Source organism: Quercus lobata, chromosome 7 (assembly GCF_001633185.2).
Source record: "Quercus lobata isolate SW786 chromosome 7, ValleyOak3.0 Primary Assembly, whole genome shotgun sequence".
NCBI classification, from domain to species: domain Eukaryota; kingdom Viridiplantae; phylum Streptophyta; class Magnoliopsida; order Fagales; family Fagaceae; genus Quercus; species Quercus lobata.
In genome coordinates, this window is record NC_044910.1 from 29,116,787 (window position 1) to 29,128,492 (window position 11,706).

Here is an 11,706-nt window from a genome sequence, read left to right on the forward strand (position 1 = left end):
ATTGAAATGGTAAAATATGAGTTTTACACCACATTTGTACATAATTTAATCTCAAATAATAAATGTTGTTGACAATTTCTTTTTATATTTCCCACAAAAGTAGTGTCAAAACATTTTTATTATGATTTACTAACCATTACCCTAAGCCCCACTACGTACCTTTGGCGCGATGGTCATTCTACAAGTATAAGTGCTTGTAGGGTATGAAAGACAAGGGTTAGGATTCAAGTTTTCAAGAAAAAACTTCACACATATATACATTAAAATTAAGGTAGAGTAGAATTTCTATTTTGTAAAAAAAAAAAAAAAAAAATTGTAGCACTTCTTTTAACATGACCCATAAACAATATTTGGAAAGAGAATAATTTTTTTTTTTTTTTTGACAAATAGATATAGTACATTTTATTGTACAAGTGACCTTTAATATTTTCATTTTATTACATACCGGCAATTAATACACTATTGTTTCTTTTGTATTATAGATAACCTTTCAATATTTTCATTTATTACATATTGATATTGTCATTTCTCTCATCTCCCGAAACATACATGTAGCAGTGATTCTTCTTCTCTTCTCTCTTGGTAAGGTAACGTTAGGATGGGCGGTTAACAGGAGCATCATATTCCAGGATTGCAGCCAACCCGCTCCTAATACTATTCCCTGCTTTGCAGCATAACACATGCCAGATATATGTTTATACTTTATTGTTCATGCACTTTGACCGCTGTTCCATTCCATTCTTCAGTCCCTTCATTTTTGTTTTGTTCTCTCTCTCTCTCTATAGAGAGAGAGACACACACACATGACACATCATCTTTCTATCAGAATGGGTATTTTTTTTTTAATTATTTAAAAATTATTTTTTATTAGAGCTTATGGAATCAACTCATCAACATTAAGGTAACTCAAAACAAAATTAAAAATTATTGTGTTTGTCTACCAAATTATGGAAGTTCAATTAAAAATCAATTCTGCTGGTTTTAAATTGTATCGCTAAATAATTCCTTCTAATTAGCGCAACAAAATTATTTAACATACACGCTTGAAGAATATTTCATGTTTGTACCCATCCGGCTGGCTAAATGTACTTCTTCCTCTCCTCTTTTTTTTTTTTTTTTTGGATACTTTCCTCTCCTCTTTTGTACAAAGACACGTAGAAATACACAAAATATGCCTTACATTAATGGCTAGATCAATGTGTAGTGCCTAATAACCTAATTAAAGTTTTAAGTGTTTAATTATCGGAAACTTTGTAACATATTCTGTTCTGGGGTCTATCAAACTAATGTAATCAATTTTGACTAGAGTCATGCTCTGTTTAACTAGTCTCCCCACTAAAATTGATGCAGGAAATCCTTTATTACTAAAGTCCCTTTAGATGAAAGAAAGACTCTTAAAAATTCTGATAATAGGACTATAGCTCTTGTTTTTCCTGTGCATTGCAAGGTGACATAAACAGGGGCAACGGAACTCGCAACTCAAGAAGACCCGCTAAAAAAGACCGGTGTTTATTTTGAACTAATAGAACGAATAGTTTTACATTAGTACAAGGGCATACTACACCATCAAAGAACACTACCATGTGAATAGAATGCAAAATGGCTTCACATTTTCTTCATTAATTTGATTGAAGACAGATATATTAGCTTCTTCAGTATCCATAACTTACCATAAGTTTTTTGGACCAAGGCTTAGTAGTTGTTGTTATAAGATTGATGAATGATAGAACTTTCTTTACATTGGGGCAAAATATTTGTCTCTTATTCTCTCCTTTAGTTTAACAAGAAAAACTTCCTATTAATTGGAAAACTAAAGAAAGTTTAAAACAAAATTTTATCTGCATTAATAATATGCAACGAAATTCACGCATGCCAAACTTTTGCCTCTTATGTCAATCAAAGCTCGCAGAGGAAATTGACCCTATGCCCCATGTGCTATTCTAGATGCTATGGTTGTGACTACGCTGTCCTTTCCAAACCAATCGGCTTCTGTCAATATTCCAGAAGCACTATTATGAACTATCTTAAGAAAAGATGTAAGTGAGATTTATGATGGGAAGATTAAATGTTTTATTAATCTCTAAAAACACTGTTAAGCTTAAGAAACTTATATTCCCGAAAATAAAAATGATTATATGCACAGGAAAATGATAATACAATCATGCCTGCCCTGCAACGTGACATGTGACAACAAATGGTGCACTGTTAAACAGTCATACCACCTCTTGTGCGGATTTTCTTGAGGAGATTTCAGTCAGATTATTGCAGTTTGTCTTTAAGTACTCTTAGACCTACATGTAGACTCAGAAGGACCCACTCCAGTGATTTTCTAAACCGTTGCTTACTTGCTTCACCGTCGTCTCAGAAAAACTTAAAATGGGATAAATAAATAATGGGAAAAAAAAATTGTAGTACACAATTCAGTGCCTGACTGTGTTGGAAGCCAACCACAAAACCCCAAAAGTAGCTACACTAAGACAACCAAGGTAGAGTACCCACCACTTCACCTTCCAAACAACTCCTAAGCAACCCATCTAAGCCCTCTTTGCCTTGTAGACTCCATGTAGCTTTCAATCTCCAACTACGATATAGACTGACTTCCATTAGCTCTACATTAAGCTTTTCCTCCTCTTTCTTTCGGACTTCAGCTGGTGCTATACTTATCTAGTTGAAGTGCAATGGAACAGGCACAGTATTTGATGTGGGGGAAGAGGAAGCACAGTTTTAATCCTCATATTCCGGCAACGCCGATGAACCGTTTATACAATGATTCTTGGGAAGAACAAGCTTTTGCAGAAGATGCAGCTGGACCTCTTGGTGGGTGTATATGGCCTCCACGCTCTTATTCTTGCAGTTTTTGCAGAAGGGAATTCCGGTCAGCTCAAGCTTTAGGTGGTCACATGAATGTTCACAGGAGGGATAGAGCTAGATTAAAGCAATCTCCAAGTTCCTGCAATGAAACTCAACATCCTAACCATCAAAATCTTCACAACCCCATCCAGAATTCCTTTACATCTTTGGGGTTTCAGCACCCATCTCAGGTTTGTACCTTGGTTTATAACCCTAACCCTAATTCTTCCGATCCTGGTATTATGGTATCATCAGCCTCACCTTCTAGGGTTTCAGCTTCATCAACTCAAGAAAATTGTAGTGCAAAAAGCTTTATCAATCCTCATTCTTCTCCTATTGTCCAAGAACACCAAAAGAGGTCTCCCATTTCTTCCTCTCCATCTTGGTCAAATTTGGTTGCTGACAAATATTATTGTGTTTCCGATCTGAAAACTGAAGAAGAGAAAAATTCAAGATTTGTAGATTCAAGGCATAGGGCTAAGGGAGATTATGTCACAACTGATTTATCTGTGAGCTTGAATTTGGTTGTCCGTCGAACTCATCCAACTGTGTCGAGTGGTAAGGATGAGACCGCTGATAATTGCAAGAGAAGGAGAACTGAGCCATCCTCGTTACCTTTCTTCCTAAAGCCAAGATCAGTTGATAGACAACATGTGCAATCAAAGGTACTTGAAGTCAGCCCCAACTCCATAGAGGACTTGGATCTTGAACTCAGGCTTGGCGACCGGCCTCTGGTAAAGTATAATTGTTGAAACTGAGTGCTAAGATGATGATAAAATTTCTGTTGTTTAATTTCCCGCTTTGTCTTTTTTCTATTTTCGCTTTGATCTAAAGTTCAAGGCATCTTTGCTTGGTCGATCAACTGGCTATCTATGAGATCTTATGAATTTGCAGGGTGTAACAATAACAAGATGTATATCACATAAAGCATTAAAACTTCACCAAAAGAAGTATGATAATGATACATATCAGCTTGTACCTTTTTTATTTTTTGGATAGAAATATCAGCTTTTGCTTAATCATACTAAAGATAACATTATGTTTTTTGTTTGTTTCAGTGGATTCTTTTACAGAGGTGTATATCTTGGAATGTCTACACTAGTTTTGTTGCCGGCCGTTTTATTATACAGAATGATTAGTATATTTTCATGAATTTCCAATCCATACCATGTGATGTTAGATTTAGGGTTTCACAGGTATTTCTTTGTTTCTATCAATTAAGTCATTACCTTGTTTAGTTCTTCTAATCTGATTGCCAACTTCACAGAAAAAATTATATTATCACTGAACATCTGCAATTATGTGACACAGTGGTACAATTTTAAAACTCTCACAGATGAAAGCATATCCAGCAACTAGGTTAAGATGGGATGTATGAGTAGGTGTGTGTGTGCGTGAGTGTTTTTTTTATTTTTTGAGAGATTCAGAAAGAGATAAATTGGAAGTTTAGGTGATAATATTAGATTATATTGTGTTGGGGTTTAAGGGGGTGAAGGAACTGACTAAAAACTGCATGGAATATCGTGAGCTCTTTTTCCTATTCAATACCTAGCTGACATCCCATCAGACACACAATTAAAACTAATCCACAAAACATACAGATTATGTTTTTCAAAGTCACATAGAGCCAGATATATCCCAACATCGATTCCCTTTTCTCTTGTATTATTATCATCATAATCAGATCTTTTACTGTTTTAGTATTTCCCTCCACATAAATCCACTTGCTTGTGTTCTCTTCCTCACTTTTCTCTCTCCAACCTCTTCTCAATCGTTCCAAAATTGCCACCAACTCCGGGAATCAAATCAATTAAGTATTAAATATGATATTATAATTGTCCTTATTTAATCTCAAAGAGAATATTATGGCATCACGACTGTTAGCGCTATCTACGCATCTTTTGTTTCTTTCTTTCTCCGTATGTATGATTTAGTTAGATATAACTCTCTCTCTCTCTCTCTCAGTGACAAAACCTACATGCCTAAAAGTAGGGAAGAATGTGAAAAGAATTCCAAATCATCCCCTATAAACCCTAACCCTAAGTCTAAGTGAAGTACCTAAAATCAATCAAGATGCAAAGCGATCATTCTGGGTCGTTTTCTCTTTTCTTTTAATAGATTTTTTATGGAAGACTTCCTTACAAAAAAAACCCAATAATTGAAGATTGTTTTAATGATTTTTGGGGGGATTTTTCGATGTGGTTCTTTGGCTTTTTCTACGATGCATGTGATTGGGAAAGAATGGTATATATTAGGGAAGGTGGGATTGTTTGCTTTGGCTTCTACGAAGTACTACATCTGTGTAAAGATTTAAAAGAGTGATTGATTGACCTTTGTCTTCTTTAAGGTTATGAGTTGGATATACAGAGACGTTTAAATGAATTTTTGAGAGGCAGTAATGGCAGAGGTTGCACATGGCCATCCATGTCGCTTCTTTTTTTCTTTTTGAGGCAGTTAATATAGAATTGAGTGAGGGAATGGATATTATTCTCAGCTTCTGTGGCGTTTCTTTGTTTAGAGCATTTTGTTAATTCCAAATTATTGTTTAAAGAATAAGAATTTTTGAAGGATAGCCAGAGTAAAAGGTTGGTTGTTTGGGGAGTCGTTGTTTATAATTGTTTTGACAACTAAGGGTATATTTTGCATGGGAGGGAGTGTACTCTCTCACGAGCTCACTTCCAAGCTGGAATATTATACTCTCTCTCTCTCTTTCTCTCTCATAAGTTTGTATGTGTGTGTATATATCAATTTTGCAGCATTAAATCATGCTACAAGTTTGTAGAAATTAGGGGTGTTCAAGGGTAAATCGAACTTGGGTTTTAACTTGTGACTTGATTTGATCATACCGAGCAGGGACTTTTTGACTTGTTGCCGACTGATCATTCTGTTGAATCCAACTACATCTCTATCTCAGATGAGCACTTAGATTTTGGCTGAGTGATTCCAATTTTCTATTCTAACATAATCTAGATGTCCTATAAGAATATTGTGATACAAGTGGTAGAGTTAAAAAGTTAAATGTGTTAAAATATCGGTCGGGTTGGATTTTTGAGTAACTTTTCCCAAACCTGTAATCCAATAGAAAACTTGGATTTTATTGATGGCTACTCATTACCTGTCTGCCCATTCTTAACCCTTCGAGTCGGATTGGATCGATCGGGTGGATTAATTACCCTAATTGATCACCCCTAACTTAAATATGTTACTAATTGAAGTTAAATACATGTGCCATTACTTTCACTATATTTCTCAGGTTATCACGTTAGTGTATAGGCATAAATATAAAATAATTAAATAAAAGGACCCATTTTTAATCACAACTATCTATTTTTTCTTCAATTCTTCTTACTTCTAGCTTCCCCAAAAGAAAGAGTTCACTTAGATACATGAGGCCCAAGTTCAGTTCTTGAACCTAAAATTTATTTCTTAATTAATTTTCCAAAGTCTTGATGCTATTTAAACTTTACTTAGGGTCTGTTTGGTTAGAGGAGTAGAAAAATGGGAGGATAGAAAATAAGAAATAGATAAAAAAGTAGGAGAATAAAAAAGATTTAGTTTTCTCTTATATGTGTTTGGTTGGGAGGATAAAAAAGTAGAAAGACAGAAAACTATAAAAAATGAAGTTAATATAAATTTACAATTATGTCTCTATTAAATAAAACAAAAGGCAATACAATTTTTTATACACATTTATTTATTTTAAAATTTATGTATGGACATTTCACTTTTTTTAAATTATTATTTTAAAGGCACAAGCCAGATCCTAAAACTGGTGGGGAAAAAAAAAAAAAAAAGAGAGAGAGAGAGAGAGAGAGAGAGAGAAGGAAAGTGGTAAAAACAAAAGAAAGAAAAAGGAAAAAGTGAGATAAAAAAATAATAATAATAAAACCAAAACAACATGAATGTGCATGTTAGTAACAGTGAAAAAAAAGGGAAAATAAACTATGGAAGAAAGTGATAAAAACAAAAGAAAGAAAAAGAAAAAAGTGGGATTAAAAAAAATCATGAAACAACGTGAACCTGAAAAAAAAAAAAAAAAAAAAAATGTTAGCAAAGAAGAACGTGAGGGGCATTTTGGGCAGTTCTTGTTAGTGAGCTTCTCCCCACAGTTTTCTCTCCATTTTGGAGAAAAAAAATTTGGTGAGCTCGGAGAGAAAACATCTAGGTTTTACTATTTATTTCCCTTCCTTTCCATCTAACCAAACACACTTCAAAAAAGTTTTTTTTCTTATTTTCTCTCTAAAGTTTTTCATCCATCTTATTTCACCTCCAAACAAACACACCCTTAATGTCAACAATAGACAATCCTTAGCTAAGTAACAGTCAGTAGTGTAAAATTATTTATTTTATTTTATATATAAAACCTAGTCAACTGCCACTCTTGATGAATTTATCAAATAGTTCCTTTTGTTTATTTACTTATTATAGAATTCACCCCTAAGTTAATGAAGCTGGCAAAGTATAAAATTACATGACAGTAATGTTGGCAGTACCTTTTTTGGATGAATAAATGAATGAATACAAAAGAAAATACGTTTACAAGAAATGAAAAAGTTTACATCCAAACAAGTTTGGGGGAATCTTTTCTAACCAATTACGTAGTAATTTATAAGATTATTCATATGTATTATTTAAATAAATTACATATGATTCATTAAAAATATTATGTGACTAAAACTATACATAAATAACCTTTTTAATTAGCACATAATAAATTTGAGGAAAAATAGATCTAAATTAGTTTGGAATTAAATTTTCCCACCATACATACAAAAGACTCGTAGAGGCTCGCAGTTGCTAGATGCGCAGACATAGAACACCAGCATATAATTTAGCTGGTGCTAAATGGAGCTTAAACTACCATTTATGACACCCTAATTAATACACAACCAACATCAAGGTTATGTATCATTTCTTATATCCCATGGTCAAATTTCTTGTTTGCTACAAAAAGAGAGAATATTCTCTCTTTATAACATAGGAGTTTGGACTACTCTCTTTATAAAACATATTAGTAATATTTTAGTATAGAAGCAAATAATAGATATATACTACATCATTTTAGATCAGTTAACATTTTTTATTCGGAAAAATGAGATTTAGAATTACAGGACACTATGACAGTTATACATACATGAAAACTAAATCTTCTATCATATAAAATGGAGAGGATTCAAATTCTATATATATGTGTAAAATCAGAAAATGCAAAAGAGAAATGCAAAGAACTTGCAAACAGCTTTGAGAGAAAAAAAAACTTTGGATTTGCTTATCAAATTGTTACAGGCAGTTACTGAATAATTAGCTACAGTGTTTATATATACACGGAAAACAGGGGTTAGTCTTGTAAATAACAACAACCAATGAACTAATGACAATTGGCACAAAATATAACTAACTGAGACAACTAATGCTTAAATGAAACGGTGCATTTTTCCTTTAATTTCTTTCTTGCCGTTTTATACTTGCAACCTCTGTTCCCATTGTCGTTTTGCTCATCTCTGTTGCTACTATCGTTTAGCTCATCTTCAACACTCCCCCTCAAGTCTAGTGTCTTAGACTCTGTGACTTGAACTGAGCTATCTTCCTTCAAAGACTTTGGCTGAAATATATCCTTTAAACCCAATTTACTTGATAGTCTTTTAAATGCTGCCATGCCCAAAGCCTTAGTAAATATGTCAGCAACTTGGGAATTAGTTGCTACATGAAATGTCTTGATTTTACCTTCCAAAATCTTGTCCCTAACCAGATGACAATCAACTTCTATATGTTTGGTTCGTTCATGGAAAACTGGGTTTGCAGCTATGTATAAGGCTGCCTGGTTATCACAAAATAACATTGCAGGCCTGTGATGATCAATTTTCAAGTCCTTAAGTAGTTGCATTATCCAAGTAATCTCGCAAGACACACTAGCCATTGCCCTATACTAAGCTCTGCAGAGGACCTAGACACCACTCCTTGCTTCTTAGACCTCCATCATATCAAAGAATCCCCCAAATACATTGCATATCCTGTGAGAGACCTATAGATATCAGGGCATCCAACCCAATCTACATCACAAAAGGATTTAATATGCAACTCTGTGTTGCTAGGGAAGAAAATCCCTTTTCCTAGTGAAGCCTTGATGAACTAAAGTACTCTATGTGTTGCCAACAAATGGGACTCTCTAGGCTGTGACACAAATTGACTCAATTTGTGTACAGCATATGTTATATCAGGCCTTGTCAAAGTCAAGTACAATAATCTTCCTATAAGCCTTTTATACATCCTTGGTTCAGCAAGTAATGTTCCCTCATACTTAGACAATCTTAGGTTTTATTCCATAGGAAATTGGACTGGCTTGTAGCTTATAAAACCTGTGTCTTTCAATATTTCTAAGGCATATTTTCTTTGTGTCAAACTAATTCATGCATCAGTCCTTGCCACTACTAAACCCAAGAAGTAACTTAATGAACCAAGGTCCTTCAAACCAAATTGATCATCAAGAAACTTCTTTAAGGCAGTAGCACAAGTAGGATTATTCCCTGTCAACAAAATATCATCAACATAAACCAAAAGAATAGTAAAAGAAGCTCCTTGTGAATGTGTGAACATGGAATAATCTGATTTTGACTGCACAAACCCCATCTACAATATGGTAGTTGAAAAATTTTCAAACCATTGTCTTGAAACTTGTTTAAGACCATAGAGACTTTTGTTCAACTTGCAAACTAAACCTTCCCCCTTGCTGTGAAAACTAGATGGGAGAGACATGTAAACATCCTCTACTAAGTCACCATGCAAGAATGCATTATTAACATCCATTTGGTGCAAAAACCACTCTTTCACAGCAGCCAAGGAAAGCACAATCCTGACAGAAACAGACTTAGCAATAGGGGAAAATGTTTCAGAATAGTCAAGACCAAGTTTCTCAGTGAAACTCTTAGCAACCAAATGAGTTTTATACCTTTCAATAAAGCCATTAGGTAAATACTTGATCCTATAAACCCACTTGCAGCCTATGGCAATCTTACCAAGAGGTAAAGGAGCTAAAGTCCAGGTTTTGTTCACTTCTAAAGCCTCAATCTCTTTGTCCATAGCAACCCTCCACTTAGGAAACTGAATAGCCTGATGAAAGGAAACAGGCTCTGAGGGAGCAGCACTGACTACTAGGACAAACAATTTAAATGTTGAACCCAAGTGAAAATAACTCAAGAAATCAAAAAAAGCATAAGGCAGACTAGATTGAGGTTTGGCACTAACAACAGTCTTACAAGAATAATCTAATAGGTAAGAAGGAGGAATATGAGGTCTAGTAGACCTTCTTAAAGGAGGTTGGACAAGCTGAGCAGTAGGTATAACAACTAAGTTAGGATTAGAAGCATGGATAGGATTAGGTATGGAAGCATGGGCAATAGGGTCTAATGAAATAGAATCAGGGAGAGAAGAGTGAGTGGTAGGTTCTAATGTAACAGGATTAGATTGTGAAACAACTAAATTAGGGGAAGCTAAAGAATCTGGAATGGAAGTAGCAATAGAATCTGGAATAGAATGAGTAGGAGCAGTGGAAGAAAAACAATCAGAAGTACAAGAAGAATCAGAAGTGACATGAGGAAAGACAAAATTAGTCAAATAAGAAGTGGAAGGAGAAGAAGTAGAAGCATAAGGAAAAATAGACTCTGTTAGGACATATGTGTTTCACTTGTTAAGAACATATGTCATGATTTTATGCAATTGGCTTATCCTTTGACAAAATGTACTTTACTTGTATTTGGGTAGATTTAGGATGTTTTAAATACTTCAAGAAACCTTGTTTCAAGATCAAGTATTGAAACTTTCAAGTCTGTTCAAGAAAACAAGTTCAGAGTGCAAAATCATTAAAGCTCGACAGCTGGCCCGATAGCTGCATCTATCGAGCTTAAGGAAGCTGTTCTTCATTCGGTGTGCTCGACACCTACTCGACAGCTACTTGACACTTGCTATTTGTCAAGGTTTAAGATTTTCAAAATTTCAATCTGATTTTCTTGGGATCTGTGAATGTGTCTTTGAGCCTTCTTTTCTCCTAAACCTAGACATATAAAAGGATCAGTTTAAGGGCCGTCAAAGTGTTCACAAGTTGCACAAGCTTTGAGCAAACTCTGTTCAAGCAAATTGTGACCGGAGACAAAATTCTTGCTCTAGTTCATCTCTTTCTCTTGAAGAAGTTGCTATGTATGTGCACCGTAGGGTTTTGTGACCAAGAATCTTCTCGATCTTCATCGTGTGGATGAACTGAAGAACTTTGCAACCAACAACCTTCTTAGTTTGTGATTGAAGTCGCGTACTGGGATCCGCGTAATTGGTTAGTCACGTACTGGGAGTCATGCATCTGAAAGGAGAACTGTCACTACAGAACAAGTCCAATTAGGTATTGGGGTAAGGGTTCACCTGTAGGTTGGTAAGGTACTTGGATTCCTTTACTTGTAACTGCTTGTTGTGATAATAGTAGAGTTTCGGGAATGGTGACCTGAAAATCACCCGGTTGGGTTTTTGCCGTTAGATTTTCCCCATTCGTAAACAAATCACCGTGTTATTTATTTTCTACTGCATAATTAGTTTATTGGTGATTTTTTTGTACTACCACACGTTTGCATGATAAATTGATTAATTAATAACTTAGCTAATTAATTAATTAATTTCTATCACAAGGGGTCATTTAGTTTGTGGCCTATCAAGTGGTATCAGAGCAGGCACACTCTAATTAGGGTTTAATCTTTGCTGTGTTGATCCATTGACCCCTGTTGTCATGACTGTAACCAGCTTGAAGAGATCTATGTTTTCAAATACATCTTGTTTTTCTAATCTCTTTTTGATTGAGTGTCTCAAAAAATACAAGTC

General features: G+C 34.7%; 1 protein-coding gene across 1 annotated transcript; it reads left to right on the plus strand.

Moving 5' to 3' along the window:
• Positions 1–2,678: 2,678 nt before the first annotated feature.
• Positions 2,679–3,989, plus strand: LOC115951857 (zinc finger protein 10-like). The gene is made up of 3 exons (XM_031068988.1): positions 2,679–3,584; positions 3,745–3,825; positions 3,909–3,989. Exons 1-3 carry the CDS (start codon positions 2,679–2,681, stop codon positions 3,987–3,989), a joined length of 1,068 nt encoding a protein of 355 aa, XP_030924848.1.
• The last annotated feature ends 7,717 nt before the right edge of the window (positions 3,990–11,706 follow it).